Source organism: Phalaenopsis equestris, unplaced genomic scaffold (assembly GCF_001263595.1).
Source record: "Phalaenopsis equestris unplaced genomic scaffold, ASM126359v1 Scaffold000768, whole genome shotgun sequence".
NCBI classification, from domain to species: Eukaryota; Viridiplantae; Streptophyta; class Magnoliopsida; order Asparagales; family Orchidaceae; genus Phalaenopsis; species Phalaenopsis equestris.
The window spans coordinates 95,546-116,827 of NW_018165208.1; the positions used below are offsets into that span (position 1 = coordinate 95,546).

At 35.8% G+C, this 21,282-nt stretch overlaps 1 protein-coding gene across 2 annotated transcripts; it reads right to left on the reverse strand.

The window, feature by feature from the left end:
- Positions 1 to 3,007: 3,007 nt before the first annotated feature.
- On the reverse strand, positions 3,008 to 13,390 carry LOC110031105. Of its 2 annotated transcripts, XM_020734149.1 has the most exons (4): positions 13,100 to 13,390; positions 12,939 to 12,947; positions 12,155 to 12,252; positions 3,008 to 3,564 (listed from the first exon to the last, which is right to left on the reverse strand). In XM_020734149.1, exons 1-4 carry the CDS (start codon positions 13,205 to 13,207, stop codon positions 3,117 to 3,119), a joined length of 663 nt encoding a protein of 220 aa, XP_020589808.1. In that variant the 5' UTR covers positions 13,208 to 13,390; the 3' UTR covers positions 3,008 to 3,116. The 2 variants fall into 2 exon arrangements, with proteins under 2 accessions (XP_020589808.1, XP_020589809.1); XM_020734150.1 differs by lacking the exon at positions 12,939 to 12,947.
- Positions 13,391 to 21,282: the final 7,892 nt, after the last annotated feature.

Consider the following 21,282-nt stretch of genomic DNA (forward strand, 5'->3'; position numbering starts at 1 on the left):
ACATAATTTTTGAATTACTGACAAGTTGTCCCTGGTCAGGTTGGGTTGACTACCTTCACAACTAGTTAGACTTAGGGTTTTCATAGCTTGGGATGAAGGACCCATGGTATCCGGACTTGCTACCTCTACTAATTTAGGGATTCCTCTCCTTTCTGTTGACATCTCATTTAAGCCATGTCACTCCTTTGAAATTTCATCGAGGCCATCTCGTGTTGAAATTTATCGAGGTCATCTTGTGGGCCCCGTTTGCCAATAGGCTCTGGCCCGTAGTGAATATGATGATTCACCCTCTACCTTATGACCTAGTATGGCTTTGGTGCGTTGGGATTCTCCCACTTGAGATAACCACAAAAATCCTTTGATTTCTCAATTAACTGAATATCATAAATAATGTAAGCAAGACTCTTCTTAACGAGAGTATTTTTGGGTATCCTCTAATATGTAATTAATCAAAGGGATATGTTCTTTTGGGAGTACAATTAAACCCAATACAAGCACAGAAACTTGACTCTCTGGTTACATGGGTGGCTTATGTAGAGATTCTTTTTGCAGATACGTGTTTCGAGGTGTTTCTATCTGATCTTGTTTGGACGTACACTTTTGATCTATCACACAAGAATTTTTTCTATATAAGCTGTCCTTTTTTCTTTTTAAAATTTGTTTGTCTAACTTTTGTTGTATATCCTATTTTTTCGATCCCTCTCCTCTTCTAATCTTTTCTATGATCCAATCGGGAGATGTACTTAGAGAAGGGAATTATATGACGATAAGACAAGATGGCGACTCTGAGTCTTTTTTTAAAAAGGATAAAAATAACAGGCTCATTCGAGTAAATTTATACAAGTGCTTTCCTCGGGGACCACAAAATCCTTGAGCATTCTAGCTCAAATCAGTTCTTCGATCAGGCTCTGAAGGTGTCTACATTCCTCCATGCCCCGATCATAGTCTTTATGATACTTACAAAAATTGTTGGTATTCAGCTTCAGTTCTCATTGGTAGAGCCTTCTTGAAGTGTTCCTTGTCCTGAATAGCTTTTACCAACTCTACCATTGAAACCACTAATTGAGTGGGTTTTGGTTGTCCTCGATCGTTAGTCGATCAGTCGTTTGATCGATATTGTCATTGTGAATTTTGGTCAGCCTCTCTATCACCACGAGACGACTGACCTCTTTCCCGTCTTGGGCAAGAGTCATCCTCCTCCCTCCATCTGTCATCTCGCGAGCCTTTTTTGTCTAAGTAGCGGTCATATTTTTTTGCCTTTTGAAATAGACTTGTCAACATGTTTCTCAGCCACAATATGATTGTTGGCCAACTCCGTAAGTTTAACCAATGTATCAGGTTTTCATAAACCCAAAAAGTGTTTAAATTGGGCGCTCCTCAACCCTTGTGCTTGAGCGGCCTTTACTATCGCGGGCTTCTGGTTCTGCACATCCAGCTTCTTTTTCTAGAACCATGCAACGTATGCTCGAAGGCTCTCATTCAACCTTTGTTTGACATGTCATAAAGCTTGTAAATCCTTACAGGGCTTTTGGGTGCTAGCAAACTACGCCGTGAATAGCTTCTTGAACTCTCCGAAATAATAATTTCGATCAGGACTCCATTGAATCGCCTGAGGGGTGAATTTCACAGCATGGTATAGAAAAATCGACACTTCAAGCGCCAGAAAATTTGAGAAGGAATATAACCGACTCAAAGGATGTAATGTGATCGTTTAGATCGCTGCAACCCTTATAAAGCTTCAAAGATGAAACCTTTCATTCTCTGGGGGTTTGCATCTACAATTTGTTGGGATAATTCATTCTCTAGTTGTAGGTAGACTTCCATTCGTTTCGCTTCGCTTGCAGACTGTTCCTTGGCATGGATCCATCACTGTCTTGTTATCGAGACTCCTCAATTTGTTCGGATCCCTGAGCCATCTGATGGTCTTAGAGCTCATGTGCTTGAGGATTCAGCGCTAGAAGAGCTTGTGTTCTACCGTCAAGCACAAAGCGGGTCAGTTCCACCATCTGCCCCGTTGTTCGGCCATGGAGTTTCTAAATTCGTTGTTGCACGAATTCTGGAACGAAATCCATACTCAAACCATAGTTTAGAATTAAGCATCCGAAACATTTATATTTTTTTCTCAAATTGTCAATCAAGTATTAAAATTCATAATAAAAGTTTAACCCATATTTTTACATTTTTATTAATTCCCCAATGATTTAATCATGACATACACGGTTACATGAATTTGGCACTTAAAAAAAAAAAGTCACCGTTTTGTAAATATTAATGTTTCATGTGCTTTATATACAATTATCCATAATTTTAATACGCCATCAATAAAATCTGAACGCATATCTTTCACTTTTATCAAATAAATGATTTGATCATCGCATAGAATTCCATGGAGCTGACGGTGCAAAAAAAATGGCCCGGATGATCATTTTGCAAATAACAATATTCCAGGTGCTATGTACATAATTATCCCTATTTTTAATACGCCATAAGAACATGACACTTTTGATGGTCAAGAAAAAGAAATAAAGATAAATATTCAAGAACTGAAGGTATCCCGAATAAATAAATTTGCAAAATTTACACCGCAAGAAACTCTACATTAATATAAAGAGCAATTACATGCCACCCAAAACTTGCTTTTTACAAATCAACCACTCTCTTCCATCCATTTTTCAAATTCTCACTCAAATATCAAAATTCACGATAAAACCCCAACCCAGATTCATCATTTTTACCAAATTATCAATAGTTTGATCGCGGCGACACGTATAAATACATTGATGCGATGTTTTAAAAAAAAAAAAAAAAAAAAAACCACTAGGATGGTTAATTTGTAAATATCAATGTTTCTGTTGGCCCCTATGTAATTATCCCTAAAACAAATTAGCCAGTAAACTTACATTTTCACATATATACCATCATGCCTATTCATGAAATAGTGTTTTTCACAATTTAAAAATTAAAATATTTAGGTGTTAGATATAAAAAAATAAATAGGAATTGGGTGGAAGAACCAAAAAACTTTTCAAGGAAAATTTACATCAAATAAAAGTGAAAGAACAAGATCATTCTCAGAAAAAGGTTATGAACAAGACCTTCTAATCTCCTCACCAAACTCAAGCCTCACTTATCCCATCCACAGAAGAGCACTCCTCAATATACTCCTCACCTTCCCTTTCCATCTGAAACCCTCCCTCATCTTTCATGAACGAGCACGGCTTCTCCTCCCCCTGCGTTCGAATCTGCACCGACCGCAGCAGAGCCGTCCTCCTCAGATCCCCCGTGTGACACATATCGTTCGGCGATGACGGGAACCGCCCGCCGTCATCCGAACCTCGCTGCCGAGGATGCGAGCAGACGACGGCGGCGAGCGTGCAGCCCGGAAGGGGAGGAAACAGGGCGGTCGCCGGTGCTGTTTGAGCTCTTTGGTGCCGGTGGGGGGAAACTGGGGCGGCGTTGCAAGTTGAAACATCGGATTGTAGAACGGAATTTATCGGGTTGTCGCAGAAGCGCGAGTCATCGGAGTCCTCGGACATGGGCGAGTACTCTGAGGCAATCTCATCTCTGTATCATGTTATGAAATTTGAATATAATTGCCAGTGATAAACTATTGAAGGAAGTTTACATGCATACCAATAAATTCCTATGTATTTCACTTTTAAAATGTTAAAAAAGTGATATTTTTGATGTGGCATGAGAGATTTGGATGGAATATATCCAAAAGGTGAACTTTGTGGTAAATATGTAAATGCTTATAAATTGAGTTGCATGTATGTAAATGGATCAATAAATAAGCATTTTTGGCTTTCTAGCATGAATTCACAATGCATGCAAAGCTTTAGTTGAGATGTCATATAAGAATCGTGAAGTTAACTGTGCAGCTATTTAGATCTAATTGCTGCTTCTCCCCTACCTATTACAAAAGAATAAATAAAATGCAAACAAAAGAAATAATTAATCATAAGAAAAGATCAATACAATCTCTAAAATATTAAGACGTTACTATAATGATTTGAATAAACTATGATTTATGAATGGAAATTAGATATATGCTCTAACTGCAGCTTCTTTTGGGCAATATGAATGCTGACACCACTAATCAGTGGGACATGACACAAACTTCTTATAGATCTATCCATAATCAAGAGAAGACCTATCCAAAAAAAAACAAAAAAGAAAAGAAAGGTTTACCTTCAACAATTTGGGAATTTTCCTCGAGTTGTTGTATCACAATAATCGAAAAATGAATCCTTTGATGTGTACTTTTAACAAGTAATTTTAGGGAAGTTTTTAGGGTTGAGGTGAATCAATGTGGAATTATAATCGATCTAAACTAGATTAAAGCAACATTAAAACTATAACCTCTTAAAGGCTTAACTCAGTTAAAAATTTATTTCAATATGGGTTGGTGTTTCTAAAACGTTTAATCCAAAAATTATCTTATAAGTGTTAGTCATCAAATATATTAATAAATATCAAATTTCCTTCAAAATATTAAATAGTGCTTGAAGACACCTCCTGTGTTAGTTACTTTTAGTTTAAGAGATGCAACCAATCTCGCATACCCTAACCTTAGAAATGTTTTAATAGCTTGATAGGCTGAGAAAACCAAAACAATAAGAATAATAATAAAAAAAAAAGTACAACAGAACCAAAACACTAGCTGATAAGAATTGCTCGTCTTCAGTCATTTGCAATATGAAAACTCAAGCACCATGCGCCTTTTTACAGGATTGGCATCGGGTCTGATAATTCTTAAGACGAAGCATTACTTGACGCAGGGCATCTGAACGTCACCCAGATACAAGCGTGGAACAGCGCCCCGAAGGGGGGGAGCTCGAAACCGCTGGGCCGAAGTTCCGCGAAACCTTGCGAAGCCATGCGAGGTCTCGCGATCCAGCGAAGACAGGAGAACATACAACAGGGAGAAATTGTGAATTCTCACAATCCAACCAGGCTATTTGCACCAAATCTTTTCTGGGAAGTAATTTATAGATTCCTCTTGGCTTTCCACCTATCCCTTCTGTGTAGAAGTTTCTCCCAAGCCTATAAATAGATGTCTTTGTGTATGTGGGAGTCAGATTTGAGTTGTGTTTGAGTTTAGCTTCAGAGCTCTTGTGTGGAGTCCATTTTCCCTTTGTGGGGTTGTATCCGAGGAGATGGTGGTGCTCCGGATGTATCATCTCCAAGGTGGTGATTGTATCCCCCTTTCTACCCTTTCCAAACCTCCTCCACTCCTCTACCGCCAAACTCACCCACCATGATCCCGACATCCAACTGTTTGCCCTTCTTGCAAATCATTACTATTGCCCCGCCTATGTAACTCTTTTCAAACCCCTCCCAACTCCCACAATACCGCTTCCGACCACCTGCAACCCTTCCACTTGTCGTTACTATAGTTCCGCATCTTCCCTTCGCTACCAACCGCTTTCTGTGACTACCGATATCCCTCCTAATCATTCATATTCCTTTTGCCGACCCCCATCACCGATTGGGTTACATTTAGGGGTGTTGTTTATGTCATCTTATGTCTTGTGTTATTATTTTTGTTTGAGTCATGTTATAATCTTATTTTAATATTAATAAGAGATTACTTTTTAAAAATTTTCACTATTTTCCCTACTAATTACGGTATCAATTATTTAGTTGTTCTGTTTTGCCCCCAAAAATGGTTGAGAGGCCTTACTAATAGTTTGTTAAAGATGATTGATTCACTGTACTAATCCCTCTTTTGGGATAATCAAAGTACAGGTTTTCGTCTCTAGCTGAAGAATGCATTGTTGTTTTGTAGATATCCCCTATTAGAGGAAAATGAAAGTCAAAAAGAAAATAAAATCAACTTTCAAACCGTCAAAATCAAAATTAAAATCTAACTGAAATCGAATCTAGGATTCATCAAAAACAAATAAAATCAACATTAAATTCAAGAATAATACAAAACTCTGCGTCCATACAAGTATCCATGAACGTTAATTTAAGACCAATTGCAAATAAATTTAACCCTCTCAAGGCCTTACCCATCATGAAAACATCACCTTTGTTCTCAATTAAAAAAAGAACATCAAACAAAACTCAAAAACGTAATATCATACCCAACATTCGTCTCATAGAATGCCAAGTGCATTCAGGGAACCAGCAAGATTCCTAAATGCTTAAAATGAATCTCTCATTATTGTATGATCTTGTTTCAATCTTGAAATCAAAGCTTTTCTCTGATCACCTATTAAATACTCCTCTTGTTAGAAGCTTGATTACTATTTTTGATGGAATAATCTTAATTAAGGACAACAAGTTGAAGTTCTTTCCTACTCCTATCAGACATTTAATAAATCCACGGCATAGTTAAATATTCATCAAATGTGGAGTTCTTAATCACTAGGATTTATGCCATCAACTCAGCTGCTAAAAGGAAAAAATATATATATCGGTCTACCATCCACTCCCTCTCTTCATCTATCAATTATGCTCGATGATGCTCAAAGATTCCATATTTATTTTTTGTTTTTACTTTTGCTTATATTTTTAAGAATATGTTTGTTTAGTTTAAAACAACTTATTTTTAAAATACTCAGAATAATATTTAGATTTTTTAAGGCTTTTAAAAATAAACACCACTAACAAATATGTTTTATTTCAAAATAAAATATATACAAAATAAAATTTAAAAAAATCATAGGGAGGGGGAGCTATACTTTCTATGTGAGTGTCAATGTCTTCTTTTTTTTAATGTCCCCCACTTCCCTAACACTGCCTCAAGTGAGGGGGAGCTAGCTTTTGTAGACACTGTTCCTTTTCCGACTCCATTGGATATTCTACCTAAGGAACCCTCAGTCTCATTGGTTCCGCCACCAACCAGACCAACATCACATCCATCCACTCTTCATGTCTCTACTCGGCATACCAAAATCTCGCTTAAGACTCATCCCAATGGTCCTACACTTGAGCACTTTGCCCCGCTGCAGTTGTTGGAATCTGCTCCGACCAACATCCCCGGAATGATGCTCTCACTACGTACAGAGACCACTCTTGCTCTTAATGAGCTGAATTCCCCCATTGAGGTATGCAAACAAGGCATGCACTCTTTATCCCATGGCAAAATGTGTCTCATTCCACAGCTTATCTCTAAACTACAAAGCATTTGCCACTTCCTTGATGGGTCGTTGTCTGACATCCAGTATTGAGACAGCATTGCATGACCCGTGCCGGAAGATTCCAGTTATGGACGAGATGAATGCCCTTCGGCACAACCATACTTGGGATGTTGTTGATCTACCTCAAGGAAAGAAAGAGGTGACTTGCAGGTCTATTCTTCAACACCAAATTTAACTTCGATGGATCCTTTGAACGCAACAAGACGCAGTTGTCGCCAAAGGCTATTCACAAATATATGGAGTTGACTATGAGAAATGTATCTTCTGGTAGCTAAACTTAATATCATTCATGTTCTGTTATCTCTTGTCGTGAATTTGGATTGACACTTACTCCAGTTGGAAGTCAAGAATGTTTTCTTTAACGACTTTGACTCAATTCCCATAGACAAGTGTGTCGATTGCGGAAGTCTATTTAGGGATTGAAACAATCCCCGGGTCTAGTTCGACATATTTACACAAGTTGTTGTAGGTTAAGGTTTCTCTCAGGTTGGCGGGGAATTGCCCTCTGAAATTTCAAATTTTATTAATGAAATATACAATTTAATCATAACTGTCCCCTCTAAGTTATATTAATTGCCCCCATTGACCTGTAACGACAAAACCGATTAAAGCCTTTAATTTATTATTCATACCCTTTTAACTTATTAATTTATTGAATAAGAATCTAAGCTTAATCAAACTTTTAGAAGTTAATTCAGTATATATAAGTGTTAAACTCATTAATCAAACATTAATTTTTTTGTTTTAAAAGATTTTAATACTCCTTTAAAGCTAGTTCAAAAGTTTTCCCTAAGGGTACACATCAATGCATTTTGCTCATGGAATTCACGTTTTAATTTTGAATTATGTGCTATTTATTTAATTAATTAATTTTGTAATAAGTTTGTCCCCCCAGAAAAAAGAGGTTGGTTCCGCCCCTGTAGGTATGCATGGTCCTCTCAGGGCCTTAACATTTCTCAGTGCAAATATGTGACAGATATATTGACTAAAACAAAACTATGTCTTTGCAAACCGATAGTAGTTCCGATGGATCCCAATGAGAAATTGGCAGACGTTCTCAATGATGTTCCGATGAACAAGACACACTAACAACACCTCGTGGGGAAACTCATTTACCTAGACTATACTCGCATGGACATTTGTCACGTCGTTTGTATTGTTACTTAGTTTATGCATGATCCCCATTGTTCTCCATTGGATCATCCACAACTTAAAAGTCACATCGGGCTCAAGTTTGTTTTTCTTTCATTGCACCTCTCGCTCTATTGCAGTTTATACAGATATCCATGGGGTCAAGGCCGTCCATAATTGATGATCTACCTCAAGTTATTGCTCCTTCGTATGAGAAAACCTTGTAACATGGAAAAGTAAAAACTAGTCTGTGATTGCCTGTAGCAGTGTTGAAGCCAAGTTTCATTCCATGTCCTTAGGGATATGTGAGGTCCTCTAGTTGTGCATCATGCTCAGTGATTACATATGCCGGTCTCCGTTCCACTACAACTGTTTTATGACAATAAAGTCGTCATCAACATAAACCATAATCCACTCCAACCTGATGGTACCTAACATGTGGAAATTAAAGGCACTTTATCAAGGAGAAGCTTGATTCAAAAAAAATTTGTATTCATTTTGTCTCATCCACAGGCCTACTCATAGATAATCTCACAAAGAATCTTCTTCGCTTGTTATTTGACGATTTTAAATCGAAGTTGAGCATGATTGGCATCTATGCTTCAACTTGAGGGGGAATCTTAGAAATTATTTGATTTCCTTTCTGGTAATTTCCTATTGTATTTCCTAGTTTATGACTTTTCTTTTATCATGGAGTAGTTATTAGAGAGAGATTTGGGCATTATATTTTCCTATTTTAGAATTATTGTATCATGTATTTATGCCCCGTTCAATAGTAATAATATTATCTTCCTCAATTGCCAAAATCTACACTTTGTTATCCATATCATCAATAAAATTAGACCCATCTCACTTTGCAATACATTTTACGAAGTTGTTAACAAACTTCTTGCTGCTAGAATCAGAGTTATTCTTCCCAACCTTAAAAATTCTATACAGACAGCTTTTGTGGAAGGAAGAGATAGCGCTAAGATTGTTATTTTAGCTGTACAATTTGTTATTTGTTTTAAGAGAAACAATGGTCAAAAGCTTTCTATGCTTAGATGGACCTTTTGAATGTGTGAATCATAAAGCCTTAATATGTGATTGATGGCTTAATTATTAGTGCCTTAATCTGTGATTTTTAGAGCTGAGGAGCATGTTTACTTAAATTTCAATGGTTGTCTGTTATTTCTATACTTGATCACTATTGTTATGGAGGAATTATTATGCATAATGAAAGAAAAATATGGCAATCACTGCTACAATCCGATCATTCAAATGAAGCTTTAATTTCACACTGATTTTGCTTATGATTTGCTCTTCTTTGAGTATGCGAAAGGTTGCAATTTTCTCTGGATATGTTTAGTATTTTTACCAATCTGGAGTGTCTCTTTTCTTGCTCTCTAGCTTTCATTTGGATTTTTTTTTTTTCAATTATCTTGGGTTACCCATTTCTCAAGGAATCTAAAAATGTGAATGCCAGCAACTTTTTGACAAGCTTAATCATTTGATAGTGGAATGAAAGAAAAAATTAATAAAATGATAAAATAAAAATAAAAATAAACTTTGTTGATAATACAATTGATTAATTTTTTTCCCCAAAAACTCTCTCATATTGGTTTAGAGCAACCTGTATCCCTAAAGCAGATCTTAAAAAAATAAATGGTCAAATCTACAAAGTTATTATTCGATGATGAAACTGCTAATAAGATCCAAAATTTCCCTCTCATGCATAAAAAACATTTGGAAATAGTGGTCTCAATTTTCAATCTCCCTCCTACCTCAAATGTGCTTGTAAGATTAAAAGTATTTGGAACTTCTTATCTAAATCTCCTATGGTTAACTCTTGGTGTAAAATACTTATGGTTCCTTTCAGTGGAATGGAAATACTTATTTTCCGCACTTTTGGATGATTTTAAATTCATTAGCTCTTCTCTTAGAATATTTATTAGCTGTGGGACATGGTATAGAACTTTGTTTTAGAAAAAAGTTTCAATATAATTTTTGACTCTTTGTAAGGGGTCATTTTAGTTCCAAAGTCTATAAATATGTCAATTTAATCCCCATACACTTTTAATATGGGCTACAATAATCCCCACGAAGGACTGTTTCAGCCTCAATTTAAAGGATCTGAGAACTAATTTGATATTTTTATAGGTTGCACCATGTAAAGAGTAAGGGGACTATTTTGACACTTTACTCCTTTGTTTTAGTTTGATCCTTGCATTAGAAGGACATTTATTAGGGGAAACAATGTGGACTATTGATTTTAGCATTTTTAACCACCCTCATTATGCCAAACTTACCATTATTATTGAAGGGGGTTGTTGATAGTTTCTTTCTTCCCATACGAACTTCCAAGAGTGTTACGCCGTTATTATTAAAACTCATATTTTAGGAGGTGATTATAGCATACATTGGAGGGATAATGACAATTTCTCCTTTGTTGATGCCAAAAAATTTCTTTTTCTACTCCTTTCCAAGATTTGATTAGATCAACTATAAATATTCTAAAATTAATTCAATCATGTATTTGATTTCTTTGTGTACGCCTTGCTTGAAATGGCAATCAATCTTCAAATTAGAGGAGTCAATATATCAACTCTCTTACCTCATGTCCCGCGAAGCAAAGGAATGCAATAATCATGTATTTTTCTCATGTCCCTACTTTGTTCATGGATTATTAAAAACACATCACCTAATGATTCATTATTTTTATTGAATGGCACTCATTCACAAGTGTTGAAAAAAAGTGACCTCTAGCATCATAAAATTTTGGTGAAAAAGCTCAACTTGTTAAATGTGGGGGATAATATTTCTTCCATTAGGCAAAGAATGGAGTATTCAATTACACAATGCTATTTATGTCATGCTATTTTTTTTGAGTGGATGAAGTTATGATGTGTTTTATGGATGGTTTTATCGTGTTTTTGGCTTAAATTTTAGAATCCTATTTTGAATATTTTGGCCTCGGCATCTTTTGTTTTCACCATAAAAAGTTTTTCATGATATTTTTATTGGATAGTATTAGCTTATTTGAATTTTTGCAAGCGCCTTATACTTCAAAATCATATTTTTGGCAACTTTCTATGACACCGGTTCATAACTTTATTCTATATCAGGGCCTAATTCCCTACTTTTTGGCTTTTTATATTATTGTTGTATATTTTGATCTAAATATAACACTATCTTTTATTGCTACTGTTTTCTCGTATGCATCTTATAATACCACTCATCTTAATTGTAACAATTATTTTAATACAATTATCTGTGAACTATATTGATGGCATCTTCCTCGTAAAACCTTACTTGCACGTCCTCTTTATATTAGTTTTCAACAACTATTTGTGAATTAGATTGATGCATTCATTTCTTTAGTGCATTTTTCAATGATTATAAGCTATCATCATTATTGTGGAAGAAAAAATGAATGTCGCTGCTACAATCCAATTATTCAAAATAAAACTTTAATTTCTCATTTGCTTTTTGCTTATGATTCATTGTTCTTCGTGCATGCAGATGAAGTTACAATTTGCTCTGAATATGTTTAAGGATAGAAAGTGCTTACAAATCAATATTAATATGCAACAAAATACAAAAATATATACATAGCACCCAATTCCTATGTATTTACATATCTTACCCAATTCCTATGTATTTACATATCTAACACCTAAACATTAATTTTTTTACATTTATACCACCCAAATCTTTCATATCGCATAAAAAATAGCACTACTCTTACTTTTAAAAGGTGAAACACATCTTTTATGCGTAGGTTACGTGGTATAAATGAAAAAATTAAAATTTAATTGTTATATATGTAAATAGATAGAAATTTGGTTGGCATGAATGTAAATATTCCATATAAGAAATGATTAATGAAATACCTTGTGTAGCAGTTGCTTTCAGACCTCACCGGAGAATCCATAAGATTCTCAGCCATGGATTCACCAACCGTTAGCCCATTCAGACTAGAAGCCATTATCTAAAACAGAAATCATAAACCAAATTCTTGAATAAATCAAATAATTGCACAAAGGGCACCACCAAAAGCATTACAAGCAAGAAAGATACACAAATCTGTAAACAGATCAAAACCATTACGAAACTAAATCGCCCTGATCGATAGTTCAAGTCCAAGTGATCTAGCAGTTTATTCAAGGAAGATTTGCATACATACCACTTAACTCCTATGTATTTACATATCCAGCACTTAAACTTCAATTTTTACATATATGCCACTTTTCTTATGCATCAAAATGAGCATTTCGCTCTTTCAAAGTTAAAATAGTAGCATTTAATGTAAAAAAAGAAAGTTTAGGTGTTAGATATGTAAATTAATAGGAATTTGGTGGCATTTGCAAAGGGATAAACAAGTGAAGACCAACGAAAACTCTTCCTTATCTAGAAACCAAGATCTCAACAAATGGAAACAATAACCATCAGCTGAAGAAATTTCCGAAGGAATAAATCTGAAACTGGTGACACAAACTAGTATAAATTTAGACTAATAAAAATCCATAAAAAGGACGAGTAATTCAAATAGAACGAAATGAAAAGAAAGGAGAGTTCAAGAAAATAGGGATAAGACGAAGCGGCAGAAACTAAATAAACGCAGGAATTCGGGACTGACCAATTTAGAGGGAAACAAAAATTAAAGCCAAAACTCACCTTCAAGCCCTTCATTGCATAGATTCCCACACCAAAAAAGGGAAATAATTAGTGAAAATTAGTAAGAAAAAACAAAAACCAAATAAGAAACATGGGCGGATTTCAGTAGATCATAACAGGAAGGAGAAATCTAAGACATTCGCAATATTTATACGACTTACTTCACTAAGATATCTCTTGTGCGAATGGAAATTGTCGAGGTAGACCTCCTCCTCCGGATCCCTCCCCCGTTTTCCACCCGGCGACGCCGCCGTCGACTCGCATCCCATCTCCCCTCCACCTTTCCAAAATCCGCACTCCCTCTCCCTCTCCCTCTCCGTCTCTTTCTCCCTCCCCCTCCCTCCCCCTCGAAGCTCAGCAAAAAACGATTTCCGACGAAGTAGATGGAACCTTCGGAGGATCGGAGAGCGAAGGAAATAGATAGAATCTTCAGAGATAATAGGACGGATGTTAAGAAGCTAGGGGGAAGCGATTTATACGACGAGAATAGAGGTGGAAGTATTTTGAATTGTGTGTGAATTTAAATATTTATAAATTTTGTTTATTAAATATAAAATCTTAAAAATTTTAAAATATATTTTAATTAAAAATTGAATGTGCATTTATATGTATTCGGCCCAATTCCAATGTTACATTTATATCATCTAAATCTTTCATATAAAATTCAAAATATCACTACTTTAACCCTTAAAAAATGAAATATATCTTTATTTTTTTAATATAAAGAAATATATTTTTTCCTACATAATTAAGGTGAAATGCATATATGTAAAAATTAAAATTTAGGCGTTGTATATGTCAATATATGAATTAAGGGTGTGTTTGGGGTAGCTTATTGTTGCATTTGACATTTTGAAAATGCTAAAATGTCATTTGGTTAGAGGGTTTCATTGGCATTTTGAGAACGACGTTTAAGTTTTATTAAAGGAAGCAGGCCGCGGGATTGACCCCTCGTCCGGCTTTGAAGAGTTGTGTTCGATTAGGAAATACCTATCGTGTCATTCTCCCTCGTGTGATCGTGCTAGCCCTAGGGTGGTTCTCCATCCCTACTCTCCCTCTCTTCTTCCTTGGTTCTTCCTAGCGTTCATCTGGTATCTCGCAATATTATTCCTATATGTTTAATTTCTATGGTTTTCCTTTCGTTGCTCTCATTTGATCTCTACGGTTTCCGATCCCATGGTTTTATTTGTTAAATATTGCCAAAAAAATTGATTGTTTCCATGGAAGTTCTTTTTTATCCTGTTTGAAAAATTTATAGGGTTGCAGCTGTATGGCTTCTTACTTCTAGTTTGATTGATTTGATTGATCATTCCACATTGATCATTCCACATTGAGTAGTTTATAGTGAAAGTGAATTTTGAGCTTTTCTTTTATCCGTGACAGTGAATATTATGGAGAATATCAACCTATTGAGGTGAATATTGAAGCATAGTGAGTGTTGTATTTGTTGTTTAATGCTCTTAAGCATTTATGATAAACTGGCTTATGCTATTGAGGTGAATGTTGAAGCATAGTGAGCATTGCATTTGTTGTTTAATTTTTTTAAGTGTGGCTGATAAACTGGCTTAATGCTACTTCAATATGTTGTTTAGCTAATCCTTCATTATGTTGTTGATTATGCCATTGTGGCTAAGCTTGAAAAAGATACCATCAGTGTATAATAAAAAGAGTCAAAGGCATGCTTTCTTGTGTTAGGCTTGTTTTTCCTCAAGTTTATCTCAACATGAATGAAATAGAAGGGGGTTCAATTATTACTAAAATTTGGAAGGATGTACTTCAACAAGTTGCTTTTATTCAAAGCACCTGGCTTGCGTCCTCTTCCACATTTTTCTTATTACATTTGATTCTTTTTTTGCTTCTTTCTTAGATCCATCGTTGTTGTCTCTATTACCAAATTATCTTTTAGCTCTCTTTGCTTCTATTTCCTTTTCTACCTGACAAACGTGTGGCTACCAAAAATGCTTGTGGGTTGGTAGTGGATGTTAATTGTGCTTGCGGGTGGTGGCTGTGAGAGCAGTTTATGGTGGCTTGGGTGTGTTCTGCAGGCCTTGAGTGTGTGGTTCGTTGTGGATGTGAGGTGTGCTTGTGTGTGGTGGTTGTGATTAGTGTTTATGGTGGCTTTGGTTGTGCTTTGTTGGGCTTGGGTGTGTAGGTTGGTGATGGATGTTAGTTGTGCTTGTGTGTGGTGGTTGTGAGAGCAGTTTATGGTGTCTTGAGTGTTCTCTACAGGCCTTGGGTGTGTGGGTTGGTGGTGGATGTGAGGTGCGCTTGTGTGTGATGGCTGTGAGTGGTGTTTATGTTGGCTTGGGTGTGCTTTGTTGGCCTTGTGTGTAAAGGTTGGTGGTGTATGTTAGTTTTACTTCTAAGTGGTGGTTGTGAGAGTAGTTTATAGTGGCTTGGGAGTGCTCTGCAGGCATTTGGTGTGTGGGTTGGTGGTGGATGTGAGGTGAGCTTGTGTGTGGTGGTTGTGAATGGTGTTTATGGTGGCTTAGGTGTGCTCTGTTGGCCTTAGGTTGTGCGGGTTGGTGGTAGATGTTGGTTGTGCTTGTATGAGGTGGCTTTGAGAGCAGTTTATGTGGCCGTGAATGGTATTCATGTGATTGTATTGGCTTTCTCCAAGCTCTTCTATTTTGTGTTTACGTTTATTTATTTTTCATTCTGTGATGGTATTTAATTCAATTTTTTTAGGTTATCATTCTGTAATAGTCTAACATGTTGAGTTTGTAATATGTTAAGTTGTTTTGTTTAACTGTTAATTTTTCAATTATTTCCAACATGTCTAAGATGAAAGAAGGGGCCCGTCAGCAATGTGGGATAAGGAAGTAACTAATATTTTTTGCGATTTTTGCATTAAAGAGATTAAGATTGGAAATAGACCTACCACATACTTTCAGAATGAAAGTTGGCAAAATATCTCGAAGAGGTTCAAAGAATTGATTGGAAAGGAGTATGATAAGCTAAAATTCAAGAATAAGTGAGATCAATTGAAGATGAAGTGGAAGTTATCGAAGGAGCTGAAATGGGTAGATGTATTAGTCATTTCAGTTAAGGGTATTACAATTGCACTTTTTTTTCTTTGATTTTAAGAAGCTGTTTATCCATACCATGTTACCCTAACAAATCATTTCTTCATGATGGATCGGCAGTGAGAACTCCACAAAAGAATGGTTGTTGTTGCGGCGATTGTTATATTGTTGTTAGAATACTACCGCTCCATCATTATTCGAACATCAAGCATGAAGTCGTCCTTTATTGGAGATAAATGGGTGGGAAAGATGTTCGTTGGAAATCCAATGAGGTTCAATAATATATTTCATATGTGTACCCATTTTTTGGATCTCCTTCATGAGCTACGAAGCAACCACAACCTTCAATGTTCCTCCAGAACGACTACAAGGGAGTTGTTGGCAATAGCGCTATACATTACATCTCATAATGAATTAATTAGAGGAGTTATGGAGCGATTCCAACATTCATTGGAGATAGTATGTTGATACTTCTCTGAAGGTCTGAAAACACTAGTTAGCTTAGCGTCCCACATAATTAAGGCAGATGATCCATTATTCATTACAACTCCAGAAAAAATTGCTAATGACCCGTGTTACACCATTTTTCAAGGTAAGTTTCAGTAGTGTGTTATGCTTACTTCAGAATGTAATTAGGGTGGTGGGATTGACATCTCTAACAAATTCAAACAGAGCTGCATTGAGGCAATAGACGTTACGCACATGGATGTCTGACAACCCAGCCATGACAAGGTGGTTGTTGACCTCACTTTTGGTTGAGGTCTAGATTCCTCAGTAGCCTAGGGTCTAGCCATAGGACTTTTCTGTTGAATATTTCTAAATGATTAGAAAAGGAACCCTCACCATTAGAAATTCTAAACTCTTTTTTGATCAACTTGAAGTTCCACATATTGGTACTGACCTCTAGCACTTGGTAGGTGGGGTCAATATTGGGGAGCTCAAGGGGAGTCCCCATAATACTACTTGGCTTTAGAGTTGACCCTGGGTGTTGGTCTGAAGCTATTTCACTCACTTTCACACCACATCACACTCACAACCCTAAACCCAATCTTGTTGACTTTGATCCCTTGATCTTTTGAGAGGCTCGTGTAGATGGTCCCCTAGATCCACTAGCCCTAGGCGAAGATCTAGCCCAGACCAGTACATGAAGGACCCAAAGTAGAAGATTCCATTGGTTCATAGCTCAAATAGGGTGGTTGGCACCTCACTTTCACCAAAATACCAAACTTAGCATTTTGCCCCAAATCTACCCAAATTACTAAAACACCCTCAAACCCCAAATTTGACAAAAGAAAATCCCAAATTACCCAAACTATCCAAGTTTATTCAAAAATCATCTCAAATCATTTGAAATTACCCAAATTGCATAAAACCTCTGAAAGTTTTCAAAATTACCAAAATACCCCCCAAATTTGCCAAAATTACAAAAATACCCTTCGTGGCCCAAACTTCCCAAAACCCTCAAAATCATTTCAAATATCTACAAAACCAATTTGGACCCTTCAATTAAACCCAATTTGATCATTTTGACTAAAACCCTAACTTGCCCTTAAAGGCCCAATTTCTCCAAATTCACCCCAAATGTCCCTCAACCCCAAATGTCCCTCAATTTCCAAATTCACCCCAAATGTCCCTCAATTTCATCCCAATTTTTCCCAATTTCAATTATAAACTCAAATTCATCTTGCCTATGATCATTTTAAACAAAATCCAAGCTTAATTGACCCATGATTTGAGCTCAATTTTGATCCAAACCAAAACCCCCAATTTTGACCATATGATTTGACCATATGATCCATATGATCCAATCTCACCCAATTGAACCTCATAGCCCACTCAATTGCCTCAATTTGGATCCCAAACTCTTCCTAAAATTCCTAATAATCAAATTGAGCCCTCAAATGACCTTGATCAAACCTCAATTCCACTAATTTTAACCTAAATTCAAAATCCCCAAATTTTCCCTAATTTAGCCACATGCCTAAATTCCACCAAATTGAATGCCCTAAACCTAAAATTGGCACCCAATTGATGTTGAAAACTCTTTATGACATTCCCCTAGACCATTTTAAGCCATCAATTTGGACCTAGCCCAACCCTAGCCTAGCCTAAACCCAAGTTCAACCCAACACCCCCAAATTGACTAAAAGACCAAATTCCTTCAAATTGAAATTCCAAATTAACTCAAAACCACTCCAATTCTTCTCTAAACTCTCTTTGACAATCATTACATCAAATTGATCAATCAATTGAGCTCAATAGCATGATTAGCCCAAATCAAACCCAACTTCAAGCCAACTTGACCCACATGGACCATTTCACCAAATTTAACTTAACCAAGCCAAATTGGCCAACCAAAGACCACCACAGCCACTAGGTGCACCCTTTAGACCAGGCCAAACCCTCTTGAACCATCCAGGGGAAGCTATAAACCAATGGTTTCCTAAATTAAGGGATTTCATCCCATTTTTTGGGTCAAAACCAAAATATCTCCACCATTATGTCAAACCATTAAAGGTTAATCATAATTAACCCTCCCACTACCTCACTTGAACACCTGACCACCTCCTCTGCTTTGGTCAGCCACCCTAGTAGTCGGAAAACCCCAAAACCGAGAGCCACCTCCACACAATCCAAACCCAAACTCACCCATCCAAGTTGGTCAGCTCCAATTAGTCTTTATCATTCTTTAGCCCTCCACATAAGCTATTGATTGCACCCATTAATTGGCCCTAGCAGCCACCCATGCCCCTTCTCTTTAAACCACCTCCTCCATAGCCAAATGAGAAGTTAACCAATTTACTTAGGGAAACTCTGCCCAATTGATCCCAGACACTCTCAGTGCTCCCTGACCCGCTCCAAGACCTCCTCAGCTCAAGCCCACCATTTTTCCCCTCTGGATCCCTCTGTGAGAACTCAATTTTGAGATCAAAATTTAGGTAAAACCAGGATAGATTTCTCCATAGCTCCACAGTGAACCAAACTCCAATTAATTGTGCACACATCATCCCTAGAGTGAGAGGATTTGATTCCTCACAAAAGTCTCCTTTCAAACAGCCTCTAGCATAGCTCTAGACCAACACCTGAAATCAAGCTTGATCGAAATCATACCTAGACAATTCATCAGGGCCTAAGACTTCTTCTGGAGGTTCGTTGGACTCAATCAAAGCTGCCACAATCATCTGATTGAGGTCTCCCCTCTCAGACAAAGGCATTGAACTTCAACCCTAAACCAAGCTTCATTTGATTCTCCATACTATTTACTATATTTCATACCGTATAAGCCGTATAGTATGCTCGTAGTGAGTAGATGATGGTGTAGGGACAAACCCCATGCGATTTGGTTGTGTCTAGCTTGAGATCTTAAGGTTTTAATTTGAACGGTTCACGGGTTAGGTCAGTTGGGGATGATGAAGGAGAGTCGTCTAATCGCGGGTTTATTCAATGGACAGAGAAGATCAAACCGGACGAATGCTTGGAAAGAAAAGGCAAGCCGCATGGCAGCTGAGGTGGCTGACGACATCAAAACGCACATAGCATCGCGTCGTGTGTAAAGTTTGACGCGGACCAGGATGAGGTGGCGCCGCATGTTTAAGTAGAAAAATATGGATTTTTTAGATTTATTTAAATGACTGAACTTCAAAAATTCATATCTTTCTCTAGAAAAATCATAAAAATAAAATAAAAATACTGTCTTGCTCAATAAATAGAGGAGAATAAGGTGGACTAAAAATAAAAATTATTTGATAACTCTCTAATTTTTAATAAATTAAATACTATTTGGAGTAGTTTAATTCATTATGATCAAACATTGCTCACCATGGCTTGACATTTTTGAGGGTTTGTGCCTCATGATAGAGGTTATGTCTTCTGATTTTTCCAAGGTCAGAGAACATTTCTATGCTTCTAACAGTAATTTTCAAGCTAAGATAATTATTTTATCTTATTTTAATTATATAGATTAAAATATCACTTGAAAAATTAACTTGAAAATTTATGGGAATAATTTTAGTAGGTTTTATATGGTCACTTGAAAAATTATGGGAATAATTTTAGTAGGTTTTATATGGTTAGAGAAGCTAGGAAAAATATCATGATGGCTTGAATAATTTTGTAAATTTTTATATTTGCTTAAGTGTATATATCTTGTTTTAATTTATGTACATTAAAAACTAATAAAAATTTGACAAAATTAATTTCACACTGTGTATAAAAACCATGTTTACCCACTATAAAAATTTAAAATTTTTTTGATTAAGTCTGAGCACTAAAATTGATTTTTTAATAAACCTTATATTTTTGTACAAAAATAATTATATTAAATTAAATATACCTTAGAAAATTATGAAAGGCATTTTTTTGAGTTCCTTGTGATCAGGAGCACTTAGGAAAAATAAAAGTCATTTTGGTTAAAATACTTGAATTTTGAGCTATATTTCAAATTAAAAATAATTAAAAATCTAAAAATACAGAAGATATTCCAAAGTATGCCTAATTGTTCCCTAATCACTTATAACTCATTAGGATATTTTTTTCTAATTTTCTAAGTTACAAATAAATTTTAAAAAAACTAAAAATGAATTTTCCTTATTTTCCCATTAAAATAATTATAATAAATAAATAGATAAAATCATGGAATTTTATCTAAGTGTTTATCTGACCTAAGGGGGCCTCTAGGAATTTTCTCATGAATAAAAACTTTATTTTGGATAGTTAAGAAAAGTCAACTTTGAAAATATTATTTTTTAAATTTAAATAATTATTTAAATTAAATTAAATTTTGAAAACCCACATTCTCTGATGTTTTAATTAACCCATGGATAGAACACTCTAAATTCTCAAATTCATTTGAATTTTGATTAATGAGTTATGAAGTGAAGAGCCTTAAAGGTAGAAGGGTAACTTTAGATTTTGGTGTCTTAATCAAAATTTAGGATTGATTAAAGGGAAGAGGGGCAATTTTGATCCTAATGAATATTTTTGGATTATTAAAATATGATGGGTAAGAGGTAGGAACTCACTTGCTACATTTTCCATAACGAGAACAAAATTGTAATTTCCTTAATTATCTTGACTTGGAAGTCGATCAAAATTAAACAATTCTTAAGTGATGGGTTTGAGTTAGAAAGATAATATTTCATTAATTTTAAGCCCATGATTAGTGACAATGTGATCTTTCAATAAGAATGCATGTCATTTAAATTAAAATTCTGTTAATTATCATTTCACCTATTGTGATTGTTCAGGGCTTGGTAGTGACCTAGGATTGACATTTAAACTCATTTGATCGGATTAAGAAAATAACATGATTGATGATT

What these genes read in the sequence shown, in the direction of transcription:
- LOC110031105 (XM_020734149.1), bottom strand. Translation starts at nt 13,207, where the DNA reads ATGGGATGCGAGTCGACGGCGGCGTCGCCGGGTGGAAAACGGGGGAGG. An exon ending in GAAAGCAACTGCTACACAAG is followed by an intron (nt 3,565 to 12,154) that starts GTATTTCATTAA and finishes AACATGATACAG; the next exon opens with AGATGAGATTGCCTCAGAGT.